At 32.0% G+C, this 23,675-nt stretch overlaps 1 protein-coding gene across 1 annotated transcript in view; it reads right to left on the bottom strand.

Moving 5' to 3' along the window:
- The window catches only part of LOC138691909 (glycosyltransferase 25 family member-like), a 124,618-nt gene that overhangs the window by 10,578 nt on the left and 90,365 nt on the right, over positions 1–23,675 (bottom strand). Inside the window, exon 4 of the mRNA XM_069814515.1 lies at positions 15,362–15,565. Coding sequence (XP_069670616.1) covers positions 15,362–15,565 — 204 coding nt within the window. The remainder of the gene's footprint in view (positions 1–15,361; positions 15,566–23,675) is intronic.

The following is a 23,675-nucleotide window of genomic DNA, read 5'->3' as shown; positions in this document are numbered from 1 at the left end:
TACTTCAGTAGCGATCTTAAAAGTGGGTTTTCTGTTTTCATCATACTTCAGAAGCGATCTTGAAAGTGGGTTATTTGTTTTCATCATACTTTAGAAGCGAAAGATATGTATTCTTCATATCTTAAAAATGGGTTATTTGTTTTCATCATACTTCATACGCGAAAGATATGTATTAATCACATCTTAGTAGTGGGTTATCTGTTTTTATCATACTTCAGAAGCGAAAGACAATGTACCGGTATTAATCACATCTTAGAAGTGGGTTATCTGTTTTCATCATACTTCAGAAGCGATGTTAAAAGTGGGTTATTTATATTGATCATACTTCATACGCGAAAGATATGTATTCATCACATCTTAGAAGTGGGTTATCTGTTTTCATCATACTTCAGAAGCGATGTTAAAAGTGGGTTATTTATATTCATCATACTTCATACGCGAAAGATATGTATTCATCACATCTTAGAAGTGGGTTATCTGTTTTCATCATACTTCAGAAGCGATGTTAAAAGTGGGTTATTTATATTCATCATACTTCATACGCGAAAGATATGTATTCATCACATCTTAGAAGTGGGTTATCTGTTTTGATCATACTTCAGCTGCGAAAGACAATGTATTAATCACATCTTAGAAGTGGATTGTCTGTTCCCATCATACGAGGGACAGTCAAAAAGCAACCTTAATAATTGTATAACAGGAATACTTGCACTGAACGTAGTAGGGACTATGTTGACAAGTGATGAAGTGTTTGTAGTCTTATTGTACATATTCAATTAATAAAACAATTATTAAGGTTACTTTTTGACTCTCCCTCGTATTTTAGAAGTGAAAAAGACATGTATTCATCATATTTTGAAGGTGGATTATCCCTTCGTATTACAGCAGTACATCTTTTCTCCGTTTTAGTTTACAAACGAAATACTTGTTTCAATTGCACAGTATTTAGAAACGAGAAACCAGTTTCTTTTGAACATTTCAAACGTCGGAGTCCTGTTTTCTTCAAAATATTGACAAAAACGTTTGAGAAGTATAATTTATTCCCATTATGATGAATACTTTTTTTTTGTATATTATTCATACACAACTTAAAATCATTGTGAAATACAAATAATGTAGTACGATTTCATAATACTTTATTAATATTATGAACCTATATTACACATTTATATTTATTAGAAAAATCTTGCTTACGTAGTAACATGGCGCAAGGATAAACGAAAGCAAGTAACATGAGCAAGGCGAATTAATATAAATTTATGTTTGACGTGGAGGAGATATGAAGTTCTCTCCTCTTCTTGTAAGGAAGGCATTCGCTTTAATGAGGTGTTAGAAAATCAGCTACCTGTACTAAAAGCATCATGGCCTTATTTCACAAAGCAAGGAGGGTTGAGTGAGTACTGCTGCACTTAAAGTGATGACCGCAGCAATTAAAAACGTGGTGGCCATCGATGGAAACCGGCTTTGTAATTTTTGTCAATTTATGCATAATGTCGTAAAAGAGTGACGAGATAATGACTCCATCCTTTATTGGAAGACCGATCCAACTCCCGCAGTTTGAGAATGAAAAACGAAAATAAATTATACAGACATTTTGACAATTCTTAAATTCACTGTATGGGCTATTGAACGTTTCGAGAAAAGAGGTGAGTGGTATGTATACAAACAAGAAGAAACGTACTTTAATATAATTTCATTTACAAAGATCTATATATATAATTTGAACTGGTAATGGAAATTACGGGAAAACGGTTGGACGGATTTTAATAAATGATCCCTCATTTTGAAGCTTGGAACTCGAAGTTTTTCGGAAAAATAGTAGTTTCCAGTGAAATGTCAATTTTTAAACATAATTTTCCTATTTTCCATAATCCATCTGTCGTCAGTTTTGAGAACTAGCTAATAGCATTCACGGCCGATTTGATATTCCCTTCGCTTTTTTGTAAAGGAAAAGCGAAGCGAGCATCAAGTCGGCCGTGTTGCATTTCAGAATAAAACAAAACACATACTACAGTAAACAATATTAGACGAAGCCATGATCTGCAAGAATGCTGACATATTAAATTGGTTATTAAAAAATTAACTTATTAAAAATAATTTATAGGTTCGATTCTGTGATGTGCAATTTTCTGGGTACAGCTGTGTATTGGATATTAAAAACTACAAAACTTGAGGTGGTTTGATGACATTATTACCATTAGAAATGAAATATTATTGTAGTTAATGCCATGATGTGGCTATTTTTCATTAATTATACATATTACTGCTATATTGAAGGTATGAAAGTGAAACGTTTTGGGGTTATATAAGTAGATGTAGAGATTAACTTAAATTAGATTCTGATTTCTATATTTTACTGACTGGCGGCTATATAGTATATATGTTACTGAAAGCTATAAAACTTACGTAAGATAATAATAATATTATTATTAAAATCAAATATTTTTATAGTTATTAATCAAGTGGGGTTGGGTCTTTTTCATATATTTAATGGCTTTGTGATGTAGATATTTATATGCGTGGTTCTCTTCAGTATTGGCTCGAGAGAATCTTTCATTATTATGGAAGCAAATAACTTTCCGAATGTCTGGTATTCTTCATTGAAAATAAATCTGAAAAATGTTTATTTGAAGGTCTAATGAACTTAGTTTGCAGCTTTTGCTGCACAAGCCACTAGTATTATATATTATTATGCTAGTCATTTAAGGGCCGTAATCATGAACATTTTTTAGCGCGGGCTTCCGGTGGATGATCAGCGTTTTTCATATTCATAAACCAGTGTTAGCGATATGATATGATTTGAATTCTGTACTAGTAACCAGTGGATAGCCGGGGCTAGCTTAGTACGCTCGTAGCGCGTGCTGCGAAATGTCTATGAATAGTACTCATAAAATCTTTCACAATTAAACAAATCAAAATGCTCGAATGTGAAAGATAAGACTATTTGCAATTTTAGTACTATGTATTTTGACTGACTGTCTCGTATGAACATGTTCCTGTGTTCTCATTGTGGGGTAAAGGTTGCTAATACTGTGATAGTTCTTTTTGATTATTTATTACAATTTTACTGAGCGACAAAAGGAGCGGTTTTGTGCAGCAACTTGTCCACGAACAACATTTGTTCAGATGAAATTTCTGTATATTTAAACTGCAAAAAGTATTTTTTTTAATCATAATACACTGCTCTCTTAAATTGCCTAAGCATATTGGTAATTAAGTTGATTCAATGGCTTTTCCAAAATATGCTATAAATGTTTCACATAAAATAATTTTTTTTTCTTAAAATTGAAGGGAAAAAAGAGCAAAATTATATTAAAATTTTTTGTTTAATAATAATGGTTAATAATAATAATAATAATAATAATAATAATAATAGTAATAATAATAATAATGATAATAATAATAATAGTAATAATAATAATAATAGTAATAATAATGATAATAATAATAATAATTTTTTATTTTTTTATTTTTATTTATTTATTTATAATATTAACGTGCAAAACAACAGCACAAGGCCAATTACTGTTTAGCACGATACAAAACAAAACAACAAATGATGATGAGCATGAATGATAGAAAATGGCAGTGAGATGAAATACAAACAATATAATAGTCATCACCAATCTTTGACCAAATGCAAGAAAATAAATAGCAATATCTAACAATAATAACAAATAAGGATATATCTTGATAAACTCAAAAGGTGTAGGCCTATACTACACATTAAATGGATCCAAGCTTAATCCATGCAAATTAGCATATTTTATACATCTGCAGATCGGGGAGAGAGATTTTGAATTTTTATTATAAAAAATGTTATGAAATCTTAAACCCTTAGCGGGAATACGAAGACTGATATTGCTTATGAATGATTCACAATCAATATCACCCTTAATGACTTTACAAAAAAATAAATAATCAAGATCTTGACGTCTGGCAAATAAACTGCAGCAGTTAAAATATTTGCAGTTAATCTCATATTTATAATCATCGGAATTTGGTAAAAATCTATAAGAACACAAGGAAATAAATTTTCTTTGAATATTCTCCAATTTAGCCGAGTCAGTGGAAGTAATGCAGTTCCATACAACAGATGCATATTCAAGCTTGGATCTAACCAACGTATAGTATAAAATTAATAGACACATCGGAGTAGAAAAAGAATAAGTTATAGATCTAATTAGACCAAGCATTCTTAATGAATGGGTATAAATATATTGCACATGATCATGGAAATATAATTTAGAATCAAGTATGACACCAAGATCTCTAATACTATTTTTCTTAGCAATTATGACATTACTAAGAGAATAATTAAATTTTAGGGAAGTAGTTTTCCGTGAGAAGGAAATAACAAAAGTTTTGGATTGATTAATTTTCATTCCATTTTCAACAGACCATCGCGAAATTGAATTAATGTCATTTTGTAGAATTTGACAATCAGCCAAACTATTAATTTTACGAAAGATTTTGAGATCATCCGCAAATAAAAGACAGCTAGAACTTATTCTTTTACTTATATCATTTATAAATAATAAAAATAAGAGAGGTCAATGTAGACCCTTGAGGAACGCCACATAAACTATTAAATGGAACCGAGAGAGAATTACCTAGTCGAACACAAGATTGTCTATCTGTTAAATAATTTTCAAACCAATTAACATATTGATTGGAGAGACCAAAATTACTTAATTTATTTAATAAAATTTTGTGAGGAACAACATCAAATGCTTTGCTAAAATCAAAATAAATTGAGTCAATTTGACCTTGAGTTTCGACTGTGGGCATTATGAGATTCAGATAGGAAACTAAATTAGTAGTAGTAGATTTCCCTCTAGTAAATCCATGTTGGGCTGAATTGATCTTATTTTTAACATAAAATGAAATATGTTTGTGTATTATTTTTTCAAAAATTTTAGAAAAATTGTTCAGGATAGAAATAGGTCTATAATTAGTAACACTGTATTTATTACCATTTTTAAAAACTGGGATAATAGATGCTTCCTTCCAAAGTGAAGGATAAATTCTTGTTTTTAAACTAAGATTGAATAAAAAAGTTAAAACGGGTATGAGAATATTGGAGCAACCCTTAATTATAAAATTAGGAATGCTATCCGTACCTTTAGATTTATTAGGCTTTAGCTTTTTAATGGCTGTAGTTACATCATCGGATGTAATTTTTGGCAGGGGCAAACAGTCAGTGATATTAGAATCATAAGTAATGAAATTAGAATTACAATTTTGTTGAACAGATTTAAATTGACTAATAATAATAATAGTAATAATAATAATAGTAGTAATAATAATAATAGTTATAATAGTAATAATAGTAATAATAGTAATAATAATAATAGTAATAATAGTAAAAATAATAATAATAATAATAATAGTAATAATAGTAATAATAGTAATAATAATAATAATAATAATAATAATAGTAATAGTAATAATAATAATAATAATAATAATAGTAGTAATAATAATAATAATAGTAATAATAATAATAGTAATAATAATAATAGTAATAGTAATAATAATAATAATAATAGTAATAATAATAATAATAGTAATAATAATAATAATAATTTTATTTTTATTTATTTATTTATTTAGAATATTAATGTGCGAAACAACAGCACAAGGCCAATTACAGTTTAGCACAGGTACAAAACGAAACAAAACAACAAATGATGATGAGAATGAATGATAGAAAATGGCAATGAGATGAAAATACAATCAATATAATAGTATACATTACTCAATTGACCAAAATGCAACAAAATAAATAGCACAAATAATATTATTAAAATTAGTTCAGTGAGATAATTAAAATGATGGCAATTAAATAAAATGTATTATAAATGAATTAATGAAACCATATAAATGAAGACAGGAATCATATAATTAATATTGTAAGTTATGCAAATGACGAGAATAGTATGATACATATCTAACAATGGCATAAATAATAAAACTGACATAAAACTCGAAAAGTATATACTACACATTAAATGGATCCAAGTTCAATCCAATAATAATAATAATAATAATAATAATAATAATAATAATAATAATAGTAATAGTAATAATAATAATAATAGTAATAGTAATAATAATAATAATAATAATAATAATAGTAATAATAATAATAGTAATAATAATAATAATAATAATAATAATAATAATAATAATAGTAATAATAATAATAATAATAATAATAGTAATAATAATAATAATAGTAATAGTAATAATAATAGTAATAGTAATAATAATAATAATAATAATAATAGTAATAGTAATAGTAATAATAATAATAATAATAGTAATAATAATAATAGTAATAATAATAATAGTAATAATAATAGTAATAATAATAATAATAATAATAATAGTAATAATAATAGTAATAGTAATAATAATAATAATACTAATAATAATAATAATAGTAATAATAATAATAATGGTATATTTTAACTGGCAGCGTTTAGGCCGTTTGAAATTTTTCAAACAATAACCTCTTGAAATTAATTATATTACTCACGATTCACTCTGTGTAATTCAGGATATCCTTCAACCAATTCTATCAACATCTCATTTGAAAAAGTATTCAATTTTGTTGCAGACGACGCCATCATAAACATACGCATTCCGGTAACGTCGCGAGGTAAAAGTTAATTAAAATTTCAACTTTCGTCGCGTCGCGATCTGCGTCGTGACGTCATGGAATTCTGATTTCCTATTGGCCCATAATTTATGTAATGTGGCGTCTCTGTGTCGCGTCGCATCATTGTAAACGATGCATAAGTCCCAAATGAATACTTTACTCAAAATTAGATAATTTCCCCATAAATGTTAACAGTTTTTTAATAAAATGGACGGGTTTCTTGCAAATTAAATAAAAGTTCAATACGTATCGTCATTTCCTGCCATTCGGAAATCTGGTGACTCTACTGAAGTAACAAAAGAACGGAAGGCTTTTATTCAGATCACGGCCTACTTGATGCTCCCTTCGCTTCTCTGTATAAGGGTACGTACACGTTGGAGCGACGATAAACGATAAAAGAAGCAGCGATGCTATATCAGAGAGAATTGAAGCATGCATTGTCATTGAGGTGTGCATATTGGAGTAACGATAAAAGCGAAGATACACGATAAAAGAAGCAGCGATGCTATATCAGAGAGAATTGAAGCATGCATTGTTATTGAGGTGTGCATATTGGAGTAACGATAAAAGCGAAGATACACGATAAAAGAAGCAGCGATGCTATATCAGAGAGAATTGAAGCATGCATTGTTATTGAGGTGTGCATATTGGAGTAACGATAAAAGCGAAGATACACGATAAAAGAAGCAGCGATGCTATATCCTATTTCGTACATCAAGCAGAAGATCAAGCACACAACTACACTCAAGTGGAATACATACTGGAACTCTAGTGTTAAAGGCTCTGTGACCAAGAAATTATTCTTTCCCAATGTACAAGACAGACTATGTTGCAGTCAGTTCTCAACGACTTCTTTTACACCCAATTTATGACCGGCCATGGAAAATTCGGTTCCTACTTTGAAAGATTTAGGATCAAAAGTGCAGAAGAATCTCTGTGCATATGCAAAGAGAATCAGACTGTTGAACATTTGATTTTTCACTGTCCAGTGTTCGAAAGGAAAAGACACTTTTTAAGATATCATATCTCGGATTGCAATTTAAATTACTCCACACCCCTTTACCATTTTCTTAGAAAAAAATGTTGTTACAAACAATTCACAGAGTTTATACACCACATCCACGCAAGACTGTAGCTGTTAATTGTATATAAATTAATGATGTTATAAAATCCTAATGCACTATGTAAAACAAGGTGTCTATCTTTGGGACATAATAATAGTAATGACAACAATAACTATGTTTGTATTATAGATTTTACAATTGTTGAGTATTTGATGACAGGTATATAGTTTGTAACCATAAGTAATTTTGTTTTTATTTTTTCTTTACTATCGCAAACCAACTATATAATAGGTATTTTATTTGTAACTACGCCAATTATGTGCATTATCTCATTAATATTGCTTAAAATTATGTATAAGATCACAAATTAATGTAATAATCTTGCAATTTCTCTACACCTTCGATTATAATTTCTAATTTTATTTCATTTTGTTTTAACTGAAAGTAATTATTGCATAACGTATTTAGTATTGTTTACTGTCTCTTAATTAGTGTATTTATATTGTAACTATGATTCACACCTACTATTAATTCTTTAAAATTGTGTATTATCACTACATAATGTATTTCACATGTAACAAACTACAACCCTAATATACCAAAGGTAAAATAGGGTTTCAATATTTGGATAACAATAATATATCAGAGAGAATTGAAGCATGCATTATTATTGAGGTGTGTATATTGGAGTAACGATAAAAGCGAAGATACACGATAAAAGCGACGAAAAAGCAAAGTTCCATTTTCTTCGCTCTTGTCGTTCATATGATCTCTGATTAAGATAATATTAATCTGTGTAGCATTAGAACATATTGTACATGGACAACTTATGAAATATCTCGACGAACACAAACTCCTTGATGACTATCAATCGGGTTTTAGACATGGACACAGCACTTCTACAGCCCTACTTAAAGTGACTGAGGACATCCGTGAAGCTATGGATAGGGGTGAAGTAACGGCACTAACTCTTCTCGATTTCAGCAATGCCTTTGGTTCTATTGATATCGACTTGCTTCTTGCAAAGATGAAGGCTTTGCACCTGTCAGACAATACCTTGAGCTGGATGGACTCCTACCTACGGGACCGCCAACAGTGTGTTTCACTTGATAATCAATTCTCCCAATGGAGATGCACAAAGGCGGGAGTGCCGCAGGGCTCCGTATTAGGACCATTACTTTTCTCTATCTACATTAATGACGTATCAAAGAACTTACAGTATTGCCGATATCACCTCTATTTCGACGACCTACAACTTTACATATATTCTAGACCCAATACGATCAATGAATCGATTGACAAGTTAAATTGTGACCTAGCCACTGTCTCCACTTGGGCGGCCAATTTCGGACTCGCACTTAATCCAAGTAAGACTCAAGCCATAATTATTGGACATAAGCGTTTAGTTAACTCCCTTAATAACAGTAATCTTTCAGTTGTTACTCTTAACAATACGCTAATCCCTTATTCATCTGTCGTAAAAAAATCTTGGCTTCTTTTTTGATAATAATCTAAGTTGGAATTTTCAAGTTAAAGAAACGATAAAAAAAATCTGTTCCTCCATTCACTGTTTGAGAAACTTCTTGCCCCAGCAACTAAAACTTACTCTAGTACAAACCCTAGTAATGCCGCACTTCGATTATTGTGACGTTTTGTTAAGTGACCTAAGTTCTGAACTGTCAGTCAAGTTACAGCGAGCTCAGAATATGTGCGTCAGATATGTGTGCAACATCCGACGATATGATCACATACCACGTCCTTCGCAAGTCTCTCGTGGCTCCGACTTAAAGAACGTAGAACTTTACACACTTTGTCTTTACTCTTTCGAATTCTGCACACTTCAACACCAAATTACTTTTCTTCTCGTTTCTCTTATCTATACTCTAACCACGACGTAAATACCAGATCACTTATCTGTGGCACGCTAAGTATACCTCTTCACAGAACATCTTCTTATTCATCATCTTTTACAATATCCACCTCGCGTCAATGGAACTCCTTGTCACAAAGTATTAGGGGCTGCAAGACAACAAACACCTTTAAGAACAGCTTAAAAGATAACTTTATTAGCATTTCACTCCAATCATACTGATTTAAAATATCACTGACTACATTGTTACTTTTTTCTTTAGACATCATCCAGATTGTGCTGTATTTTAATTGTCTCATAATAATCTCTTTCTATTATCTAATATTATTTGAAGTATATTAACATGCTATGTATTTTAGTTTAATTCTGCTACACAGTTTATTTCAGTGTTTAATTAATAGTTCATAGTATTTTGTTGTTTAATTTGTAAATAACTCTTGTATACATGTAACTCTCATCTAAATCAAATTGTTGAATTCTTTGTAAGTTCTTACATATGTATATACACTTTTTGCTGGTTGAGTGGAAGAGAAGGCCTTACGGCCTTAACTCTGCCAGCTAAAATAAATCATTGTTATTATTATTATTATTATTATTATTATTATTATTATTTATAAATATCGGTGATTATCAATATATCCGAATATTAATCGATTTATTATTATTTCGGCTTATTAAATTAATTATTGTAGATATTGACAAATTGATCAGTTGTGTATTTATTCGTCCTATGTTATGTGATCACAAGAACCAATCACAACACAACGAATTTATACTATCTTTAGGACGAGAAACGGGTTTAATTTTGTACGTATTTCAGTTATATTAACCTTGAACTTGGCAGCTGATACTTTCTATATATCTTCTCTCATTAAGTGGATGTATAGAATATCTTCTACTGATAAATCAAAATGTTCGCTTCCCGCGTCCTCGTTGCTCCGATATGAACACTTGATTCTTTGATAATACCAAAGCGTCGCTAGATCGTTTCTTTTATCGTTTATCGCTGCTCCAACGTGTACGTACCCTAAAGGAGAAGCGAAGCGAGCATCAAGTAGGCCGTGCTCAGATCAAGTTCGTGTGTGATTCATAGTTGAGCCGGCGATGTGCCGTTGCCAAGCAACGCAGACTTTCAGCCTTATTTTCTAATTAACCATGCACTTAATTACAAAACGCATTACAGGTTTTTTATTTATTTTAATTTATTCTATTTCTCCCTTCAAATAGCAATATCTCTCACCAGCTAGCACGTCACAAAAAACCTTTTGAATCACTCTGTATATATGTTCATTACGATAACGAATCCATGAAAATATGTACTATACAAAGAAATAAATAAATGCAAGACTAAATTGATAAAATAATTAATTTAATAAAGAAATGCATACATATATATAAACAAGCAAACAATACACATAGAACACAAATAATAAAATCTAATAAATAGGTCATTCCCATAAACATTGAACACAGGTTCAGTTTCATAATATGCTATCGGTAATGTAAATTGGAAGTGACACTGCCTTTTTCCAATAATCACGGCTATTCATTTTGTATAGATTGCCCCCTTTGTCTGCCACTGACGTATGCAATCAACGTAAAAGTGTCATTCACTTGTGAAGCAATTTTCATTTTCCACCTGATTTAGATTATTCTCTACTGCGCCCTACATCCATTGAATAGAGTATTTGCACCTTCATTAACGCGAAACGAAACAAAACACATTCCAGTGCCAACGTCCAATATTATCGCCAAGACTATACATTAAATTTATCTTCTGAAATACTGATATAATTTAATACACCATAAAAACGTACTTGATTCTGTTATTAGGTCACATATAATGCAATGTATTCCGAACTAGGCACTTCGTGGAATAGCTGGTGGAATAATTTTTGTGGTATTGTTTCTGATAGAATCTAATGATGTAAAAAAGTACAGGAAAGCCATATACAACGTCCAAAAGCAGCCGAGTTAATGACTTCAAAAGTGGCGGTCAATACCATTACTTTTGTTTCTCCTCCCATTTTATTTTGCCGGTTAATGAATCCCGTTTCCCCTCTCCACCTTACCTACAGTAAAAGAACGTAATGAAGGAGCACAATTAAATTTATAAACTGCACCGTATAGGTAGGCCTACATTTATGCAATTAATTCTGTACAAATTTCATATCAAAGTTACTGCGCGTTTATGTAACACGAAATCTACAGTAGAACTGGTCAACATATTTTATTTGAAAGTATCAAACTCCACATGTTTATCAAATTACCACATAACTGCATACGACTGGCTCTTACTTAAACGTATCAATTTCTAAACCATTATCGTATTACTACGAAACTATATATGACTGATCCTACGTACAATCGATTTCAGAAGTCGAGCATGAACACGAGAGAACCAATAGAAGATATTTACTTACATCTTACGTAAACGTATCAAATTTCAAATGTTTTTTTTTTATGTTTAATATTGGTCGACCAACAAACTTGCTATACAGACCACTGTTAAATTATAGAATATCACATGCAGAATATCATGCTGAGGTTGGCTCTAAAGGCTCTTCTAATTAAATTTATCAAATGTTTCATATAACATAACTACATACGACTGATTCCTGTGTACAATCGATTTCAGCAGTCGACCATAACACGACAGTACCAATACAACTGTTCACATCTTACAGAAAAACGTCAAATTCTAAATGCTTATCATATTATCACGTAACTATATACGACTGGCTCTTAATTAAACGTATCAATTTCTAAACCATTATCGTATTACCACGTAACTACATACGACTGATTCCTGTGTACAATCGATTTCAGCAGTCGAACATAACACGACAGCACCAATACAACTGTTCACGTCTTACAGAAAAACGTCAAATTCTAAATGCTTATCATATTATCACGTAACTATATACGACTGGCTCTTAATTAAACGTATCAATTTCTAAACCATTATCGTATTACCACGTAACTACATACGACTGATCTCCACGTACAATCGATTTCAGCAGTCGACCATAACACGACAGTACCAATACAACTGTTCACATCTTACAGAAAAACGTCAAATTCCACATGCTTATCATATTATCACGTAACTATATACGGCTGGCTCTTACTTAAACGTATCAATTTCTAAACCATTATCGTATTACCACGTAACTACATACGACTGATCTCCACGTACAATCGATTTCAGCAGTCGACCATAACACGACAGAACCAATAGAACTGTTCATATCTTACAGAAAAACGTCAAATTCCACATGCTTATCATATTATCACGTAACTATATACGGCTGGCTCTTACTTAAACGTATCAATTTCTAAACCATTATCGTATTACCACAGTCTACTATATACAGTCGCGAAGCTCAATATGTAGTAAAAATGCAAACATGGGTAGTTGCCCACCACTAGGATCGCTACTATCGCCTCATCATCGCAGATCTCTCTCCTAGCAGCCGACAAAATATGTTACACTTTCGTTGTCGTGTTCTTTTGGAAAAAATTACCACCTTCCTTCCATTATTGAAATATTAAATGCATAAAGATAATTTATTATTTTAATGAATGCATATTAAATTCCACCATAAACTCGAAGATACCTGCAAGAAATAAGTTAATATAATTTTTGTTTGTGCAAAACGAACTGAAATGTACTATAATAGCTTCACTAATTCAAGATTATAGCGATAGCGATAATTAACTATGAAACCAATAAATATTAATTTGCATTTCTCTTTACAACAATAATAATGGAAATATGAATTAATGGAGTAACTTACGTGTACCGGTACTTGTAGTGTATGCTTACGTAGTTAAAGTGGGATGAGGTTAAGCAATAATAATCACACCAGAATTGGAAATAAAACGTGATCAATAAATTTTATTGTAACAGAATTTTTCTACGTCTCTAGTAAAGCAACAAATAAAAATAACAACAAAATTAACAGCTATAATTAAAAACATATCCTTTGAAGAAAAAAGTAGGCCTAAGCAATAATAATCCCACCAGAATTGAAAATAAAACGTGATCAATAAATTTCATTAAAACAAGCTTAATTTTTCTAAGTCTTTAGTAAAATAACACATAAAAATAATAACAAAATTAATAGCTACAATTAAAAATATATCCTCTGAAAAAAAAAGTAGACCTAACCTTTATTTCTCTGGAAATTTAGCAGCCTAAGTGACAGAACTTTAACCGGTATCTAGTGTCCTTTCGGTTAGACTGAAACATTTCATTGTGAAATTTAAGGTTATAATGTATTCTAACAGTCACAAAGAACTTCAAATTAACAGTTTTGTTTCTGCACAGCATTCTTGTGGAAACCCAGGAACCTTTCTGAATCTTTCGGAAATCGGAAAAAGGATAACTCTGGCCTCTTTCTCTTACTGTTGCTACAATTTATAGCATTACAAACGTCTCCTCCTTGTCCCATATTATTATTATTATTCCAATTATTATATTTTAGCCATTAACATTTTCATTATAACCAATAACGAACATTTCACAAGCATAAATGTGAAATACGCAACGAGCTAGCACTCGACAGAAATACGACACAGTCCAAAGTCGACCATGGACTGTCTATTGTTTCTAGTTGCTAACCGCTTGGAGCGCTTTATCACGAGATTTGCAAAAAAACACCTCAAGCTTCGCGACTGTATATAGTAGACTGTGGTATTACCACGTAACTACATACGACTGATGTCCACATACAATCGATTTCAGCAGTCGACCATAACACGACAGAACCAATAGAACTGTTCATATCTTACAGAAAAACGTCATATTCCAAATGCTCATCATATTATCACGTAACTATATACGGCTGGCTCTTACTTAAACGTATCAATTTCTAAACCATTATCGTATTACCACGTAACTACATATGACTGATCTCCACATACAATCGATTTCAGCAGTCGACCATAACACGACAGAACCAATACAACTGTTCATATCTTACAGAAAAACGTCAAATTCCAAATGCTCATCATATTATCACGTAACTATATACGGCTCGCTCTTACTTAAACGTATCAATTTCTAAACCATTATCGTATTACCACGTAACTACATACGACTGATCTCCACATACAATCGATTTCAGCAGTCGACCATAACACGACAGAACCAATAGAACTGTTCATATCTTACAGAAAAACGTCAAATTCCAAATGCTTATCATATTATCGCTCTTACTTAAACGTATCAATTTCTAAACCATTATCGTATTACCACGTAACTACATACGACTGATCTCCACATACAATCGATTTCAGCAGTCGACCATAACACGACAGAACCAATACAACTGTTCATATCTTACAGAAAAACGTCAAATTCCAAATGCTTATCATATTATCACGTAACTATATACGGCTCGCTCTTACTTAAACGTATCAATTTCTAAACCATTATCGTATTACCACGTAACTACATACGACTGATCTCTACGTACAATCGATTTCAGCAGTCGACCACAACACAACAGAACCAATAGAACTGTTCATATCTTACAGAAAAACGTCAAATTCCAAATGCTTATCACATTATCACGTAACTATATACGGCTCGCTCTTACGTAACATAACTTTCTAAACCATTATCGTATTAACACGTAACTACATACGACTGATCCCTACGTACAATCGATTTCAACAGTCGAACATTAACCCGAAAATGCTTATTGTCACGTAACTACATTCAACGGTTTCTCATGCATACTAACTACTTACTGTGGATGTTTGTCGAACAAGATTGGCAGGTACTCGTCCACAGGCACCAGATTCTCTAGCGGCCGAGCGGCCAATAGCTTGCGGGCTCCGCTCTGACTGAGAAGGTAGCCCAGAGTCCAGTACGAATAGCCGGCTCGAACCAGATACCGCGATCCAGGTACCCAGGGCTCCTCCGACTCGTGGAGACGCTTACGGCCCAAGTAACTGTAACAAGACACAAGAAAATGTTAACTACTAAAACTAGGAGAGAAGTTAGTTTCTGGAGACAAGATTTCCTGTAGTCTGTGCACCGTTCCAATTGAGTAACATATCATAACATGACATTGCCCAAAACACCGGTGCAGAAAGCAATGTACAATAACTGCCAAGTAAAATACAGGCTCTGGCAAAGGAATAGGCGACTGTAAGGAGCTTATATCTCTCAAGGAACAGTTGAGGGGTGATAAAATATGAGCACATTCTACAGGGTGATCCGTTTTGGTATGGATAAAATAAAAACACTGTAAAACATTTACTACTGAACTTTATTTGTTCAAACTTTGTGCATACAACACTGAAAGATGGGATATTCCTCAGAGCTCAACATGACCCTCATTGCGTACCCTGCAAAACTCATAACAGTGATGCAGTTCGGCCCATGTAGGCCTACGTTGTAACATAAGAGGGGTGATTTGTTGAAAAGCTTGAGTAATTTTTACTCACAGATCATCAATGTTCCTGGGTTTCTGTGAATAGACAATGTCTTTAACAAAATCCCACACGAAGAAGTCAGGAGGGGTTAGATCTGGGGAGTTTGGGGGCCAAGCCAAGAGATGGCTGCTTCTCGTACGGGTTTCGCCTGCGACCTCCTGCATGTTTTTTAACACAGAACCTGTTTCTACAAATGTTCGATACCACAACATTATGGAATCATATTTAGGTACATTACGCACACCATACTCACGTCGAAATTCCCATTGAACTCTTTTAACACTCCTAAATTTAGCATATCAGAGAACACATTGTGCCCGCTGTTGATTTGTAGTATCCATTTTAATCATCTACGATTTTCATTAAAATTTATCCTTTCAGATCATGCATTGTTGATTGTCATAATATGGAAATTCCCATCTTTTAATTATAAAATAACCAGCAAGAAATTTTTCCTACTATCATAATAGCTTTATAATAATAAATTAATATTATCCATATCCAAACGGATCAGACTGTAGACTGCGGTTCAATACATAGCGCGCTAGTCTTCCATCCAGGCGGCCCGAGATCGATCCTCAGCCAGGTTGTAATGCAATTTGTTATGGACAAAACAGACGCTGCAAAAGGTTTTCTCGGAGTACTTCCGTTTTCCTCTATAATACCTTCAACTATCTATACTTCATTTACACTTCCGCTCTTTCATCATCATTATCATTATCATCATCATCATCATCATCATCATCATCATCATCAATAATAATAATAAAAATAATAATAATCATCATCATCATCATCTCCCTTTCTTCTGCCCCCCCCATTTTGGGCTTACCATCCATGTAGAGTCAGATGCGGGTCGCTACCCAACTTGGACACTGTGATATGTGGCCATTAGTTGTTGGTGGTAGTGCTATGTACCGTGGGCTCTCCCCCGAGATTATGGTATCTCGTAGACTGGGGGTTGAGGGACCGCGGAAGGTAAAGGGATCCTGCAGACTAAGGGAGTTCGGGGGCGGATAGTGAGGGAATCTGTAGAGCAAGAAGACTTTAGAATATGCACATCATTCCATTCCGAACAGGACAATGGGCCCAGCCAAGCGGCCTACGTATGTGTGGAGCAACTAGAACAAATGGGCAGTGACAGATTTCCGAAACGAATTTTCAACTACTGAGCTGAGGATAAGGAAGACAGCGACCGTCCAAGAAAACATGGAGAGAACGGTTTTAAATTCTTGAAAAGGAATAGTCCAAAAGACTGATTCATGATGATGATGATGATGATGATGATAAAAATGAAAAATTAAAGACAAAAAGACTACAAAAAATTCCAAGGAAGAGTTACAAAACCTTAGAAAAAGAGGAAGTGGAAGACTGTACTTACTCTATGAGACGATGAGGTAAATCGCACGGTCTAGGAATCACACAGCGGGAATGGTGTTGATTTTGTGGTAAATTTGGACATAATAATGAGCTGTATCATTGTACGCTATGTGCAAATTGGTCTCGTAGAGACTGCAGTGATATGGATCAGCCAGACAATTAAACACGAGAGCTAACAAGCAGACACAACAGCGCTGTGTTGCAGCAGTCATTACCCACTGCTTTCGATAATAACCGCTCAATGTGATTTTTCCAACTAGCAGAAAAAAAGAGAATTCACTTCTGTTAAAAGAGTTACTGATTGACTTTGTATTCATCTCTTCCCGGAATTTACAATAATTCCATCAGCAACTTTTTGTTCATCGGTTACAAACAGGTAATTTAGATTACTTTCTGCTTAACTGAGCGTTATTAACTTCGGTTTTCCTATACAGTTCTGGTTATCCAGCAGTGGAGTCCATTTTGAAATTCCTAATAAGATATTGCGCAGTTAGCGGAAATCTTTCAAAACACATCATGACTTGTAAGAGGCTGTGTGCACACAGCAGTTCCAGAAAAAAAAATACCCAGCCATCTGATAATGTCGTCTGTTTAGAAGGACAATTCCAAACAATGACGTATAAATAAATAAATAAATAAATAAAATAAATAAATTAATTAAATAAATAAATTAAATATATAAATCAATTAAATAAATAAATAAATAAAATAAATAAATTAAATTCAATAAATATAAATAAATTAAATTAATTAAATAAATAGATAAATAAATATAAAGTAAATAAATAAATATAAATAAATAAATAAATTAATAAAATAAATAAAATAAATAAATAAAATAAATAATTAAATTAAATAAATTAAATAAATAAATAATTAAATTAAATAAATAAATTAAATAAATAAATAAATTAAATAGATTAATTAATAAATTAAATCAATAAATAAATTAATTAATTAATTAAATTAATTAATTAAATAAATAAATAAAATAAATAAGTAACTTCATTAAATAAAATAAATAAATAAAATTAATTAATTAATTAAATAAAACAAAAATAAATAGATAGATAGATAGATAGATAGATAGATAGATAGATAGATAGATAGATAGATAGATAGGTAGATAGATAGATAGATAGATAGATAGATAGATAGATAGATAGATAGATAGATAGATAGATAGATAGATAGATAGATAGATAGATAGATAGATAGATAGATAGATAGATGAATAAATAAATAAATAAATAAACTAATAAATAAATGAATGAATAAATAAATAAATATATATATATATATATATATATATAAATGAAAATAGATAAATATATAAATAAAATAACTAAATAAATAATTAAATAAGTAATTAAATAAATAATTGAATAAATAAATAAACAAACAAATAAGTAAATAAGTAAGTAATTAAACAAATAATTGAATACATAAATAAATAAATATATAAGTCTAAATAAATAAATAAAAATAAGTAAATAAATAAATATATATATAAATGAAAATAGATAAATATATAAATAAAATAACTAAATAAGTAATTAAATAAATAATTGAATAAATAAATAAACAAACAAATAAGTAAATAAGTAAGTAATTAAAAAATAATTGAATACATATATAAATATATAAGTCTAAATAAATAAATAATAGGTTATGATTTCTTTCTGCGTCAGTGATTCATATCTTCATATGAGGAAGGCTGTGTTAAAACAAGATTGCTCTAGATCTGTGATTTCGGTATCAGATGGACTTGAAAAATATTCACGTGGTACGTAAAAGCTTAACGGAATATTAAACTTAACTTGAATTTAACCAAAAATAATTATTCGTACACAAATACGGTGAATATAAAGAATTATTAAATAATTAATTTAACATACTTTAATTCTAAATACTTAACTGTGGTATTACTGAATTCAGTTCTCTGTAATGACATAAGGACTATTAATATTCATTAACATTTCAAACAAATTCATTGGCGTCATATTGATGTGTGAATCGTTTCGACTATCAATTGCATTGTTGTCTGGAGACTAGGCCTCATGGAATGAGGAAGATTATGAAGTAGTTAACGAGAAGGCTCTGCCTTGTTAAATTTCAATGCTAGGAGTAGGAAGAATGGAATGAAAAGAATTATTATTATTATTATTATTATTATTATTATTATTATTATTATTATTATTATTATTATTTTGTCTCGCTGTTATTTATACTCGCTTTAACATCTTTGGTCATATCGCGAGTTAATCTTCTGTGTGAAATCCGAAGGCTTGTGTACTGTTGTGAACTAGATGGCAACTGTATATGTATTACTGATTTGTTATGAATATGATTTTGGTGATGAATGATGCCGGTGATATTCAGGGATGTTGTGGCCCGAATTTCCTGGCATTTGCCTTACGGTTGAGGGAAAACCCTGAAAAACCTCAACCAGGAAATTCAACCCAATATTATTATCGGTGCTTTTTTATGGAAAAAAGTTTACCGGAACTCTATCACTCGATTACATTATATAACAAAAACGTAGGCTTCAAAATATTAGCCCTACATATTATCGCCGCGCAATCATGGTTAACATTCGGCAGGTCTTTGAAATTTAATTGCATTATTGTTTTCAATTTCTTATGTCGCCGCTCCAATCACTCGCCTCAATTTCAATATTGCAACCAATAAGCTGCTTCCATTATTAAATGACACCTACTTGTCTAATCCACGTGGACTAAAACCGAGGTTGCAATGTCTTGTGCTGAGGACGAACATTAAGGTATGTGATTAAAAATTATTATTAAAGAGTTATTATTAAGAGTTAAGAATGTCAACGTACTCGTATATCAAATAATAATAATAATAATAATAATAATAATAATAATAATAATAATAATAATAACAATAATAATAATAATAGCCATTTAACAATATAACAAACTAGTGCTTATTCTTATCGAGGAAGTAGACGTGACAACGTGACGCTTAGAGTGAAACCTACAGAGCAACAATCGGTCGGCAAAATTATGTTTTAAAAGCACACCGCACGTTATTGTATGATGCCGACATGTCAACCATGAGAGCGCGGCGATAACACCTTATATTACAATAAGTTCCAAACGGAGCTCATCCATTTTAAGAATAACGGAAATTTTGCGATTTCGAGCTATAGTTTCAGGATCAATAACGGAAGATGGCAGCACTAGATTGCATGTGTTATTTTTGCACCAACGATAATAATGAGAAAATGTAAACTCTTGGACTCGGTAGTGGCAGCAATTTTAATTTTCAATTTCTCGTTGAAATTTGTAATGGCAAAAAGTTTACCGGAACGCGTTCCGGACTGTTCCGGCTGAAAAAAAGCGCTGATTATTACTATTATTATTATTATTATTATTATTATTATTATTATTATTATTATTGTGAATGGATGCTGATACTTCTAGGTTCCATATGTATTATTTTTTTGTAATAATTATATAGTCCCGTCGTTCTAATTTCCGGCAGCCAATCGCGTTGCAGGTCGGCTACATTTAAACGTGTGCGTCTTTGTTTTGTTTGAAGAAACGTTTCGATTATCCAACTAAATTAATTTATTCTGAATTTAATGTATTTAATATTGAACAAATTTATAAGTATACGCTGTTAAAATTTTATCATAAAAATCGTAATAAGTTTGTATTACAGACACACAATTATGACACAAGACGAAATATTAATTCAACATTAGTAGAACCTAAATGTCTCACATCTGCTGGTCTAAAGCATAGCATAAATTTTGGCCCTCGGTTGTACAATGCTTTAACTAAATTACACCCAGAACTTCTAACATGTAACCCACTAACATATAACAAGAAAATTAGAAACGTGTTAATATCTTCAATTTGATTAAATAAATTTATAGTCTATGTGTATGAATTAATCAACCTATATTATATTTGTATTCTATAATTTTGAAATATATATTAGTCCTACTTTTCACGTGCGATATTATTCTTCTATAGTGTTAATATTATATTATATAATTCCATTGCCGCTGTAATTATATTTTAGTTCCTATTTTATTTTACTTATTTATTTATATTATTATTTTTTATTTTAATATTATATCTGAACTGCGACCGAGCACGAGCGCTGCTCATTCGGTCTCAAATTTTGTTAATACTACTGTATCTTCTTTTTATATTGCTTGTATTATTTTATTTGTATTTCTCTTTGTTTGTTTTGTAATTATATTTCTTTATTTATTTGTGATTCGCTGATTCATTCTTAAGGCTCGATAAATACTTAATATAATCGCCCGCCATTTTAGCTCTTTCGTTGGCGTTCGCAGAAAGCACACGAAGACGTTATTTGCCGCTCAATTATTTGCTGAATTACATTGCGTTTGATTTATTATCATAGGAGCTACGACATGATAATGTTTAACGGTATGGAAAATAGATTCCTCGTATGGTAGCTCGGCAACGTAAGAACAAAAATGGCGAAGGATACTACCTACCTAGACTTTATAGTGCCTTCACTTCCTAAGCCGTAAGCAAAGAGGCGAAGTCACGCCGGAAATAACAGCGTCGGAACTTATATATACAGAGTGATGGTGGATTAAGAACCGGAACACTAATCCGCCATGACGTGACCAAAGATTGATTAAATAAATAAATGAAAACAAATATCAAACTTTTGTTTCAAATCCAACCAAATATGATCACGAACAGCATATAGGTTTCACGCAATTATATGGATTAAAGAAATCCCTTATTTTTTCCGTCATTAAAATATGAAGTACTGCATATTATTGGCTCCTACAGTGGTTGAGTACAGATAACTTCGCCTATCTCGTAGGCTTTTCTTGTGAAAAATCATTTGCGACACTTGCGGACGAGATATCTCGGGGTTCTCCCGTTTTCTCATGTCAACCATCAACATGATTTCTTCCGAATTTCATTCTATTGTCACTACATTATCATTCTCAAAATCCGGCAGACGGCTGGTCTAGGGAGGAGTGCAGTTTCCTGCTCGAAGCCTGGACAGTGCAGTCAACTGACCTCATTGCGGTGGTCGACGAATTATTATAAAATTATACATCATTAAGCAGCAAAACCATTGGTGGTGCGAAATGGAACCAGCACAATGATAAATATATAAACGAACATTCATTTGTTTCACACCGTGATCTTCCATAGCTATTGTTTCCATGTATTAAAAAAAAAAAAACATCTACAGTAGCGTGCAAATTAATCCGAACAACGTAATTACTTATGCAAAAACACTCACACGGGATAAAAAAAGGGTCTAAGACATACCTCAGTAATCTATGTGGCCTCCCTTGTTCCTAATAACAGCTCTGAGACGATTTGGCATGGATTCCACTAATTTCCACAAATATTCTTCATTTCTTCATCGCGAAACCATACACCAATGAGGGCAGAAATCATCTTCTCCTTTGTAGAACAATCCATTTTTTGCATTCTTCTTTTGCAAATTGACCACAAGTTCTCAATGGGGTTGATGTCGGGTGAGTTGCCTGGCCAGGGGAGTCCCTGAATATTCTTCTTGTTGAAGAATTCTGTAGTTTTTCGAGACGTATGGCATGGTGCCAGGTCTTGTTGGAACACACCTCTGCCATCCGGAAATGATTTTTGCAGCTGGGGTACGATTCTGGCTTCCAATAAGTGAATATATTTGTCAGAATTCATCATTCCCTTGATAGGTATTAATGCTCTAGGCCCTTCATGTGTAAAATAACCCCAAAACATTACTTTAGGGGGGTGAGGGGTATTTGGGTGCTTGTTGGAGATGAGCTGCTGTTACTTTTTCGGATCCTTTCCGTACGTAAGAAACACGATGGCCGTGGACCTCGAAATGAGACTCATCGGAAAAAGTACATTCTTCCAGTCATTCACTGTCCAGTGTTGATGTAATTTTGCCCACATTAAGCGTTTTTTGCACATAACAGGGGTTAGCAGTTGCTTCTTAATAGGCTTACGAGCCCTTCGTCCAGCTTCCAAAAGCCTACGCCGCACTGTTGTGACGTGAATATTCGCCCCAGTGGTAGCCATTAACTCGCGGGTTAAGTCGACAGCAGTTAGTCTAGGATTTAATTTACTTTTCCTGACAATTAAACGATCATCTGCAGGTGAAGTCTTCCTTTTCCGGCCACAGTTTCCTTTTTTCTGGGGTGTGATGGATCCAGTCTCCCTGTATCGTTTTATGATCGAATTAACAGTAGCCAAATCGATGT

The sequence above is a fragment of the Periplaneta americana genome, chromosome 16 (genome assembly GCF_040183065.1).
Source record: "Periplaneta americana isolate PAMFEO1 chromosome 16, P.americana_PAMFEO1_priV1, whole genome shotgun sequence".
NCBI lineage: Eukaryota > Metazoa > Arthropoda > Insecta > Blattodea > Blattidae > Periplaneta > Periplaneta americana.
The sequence above is the reverse complement of the archived record's forward strand: the minus strand, read 5'-3'. Positions and strand labels throughout refer to the sequence as shown.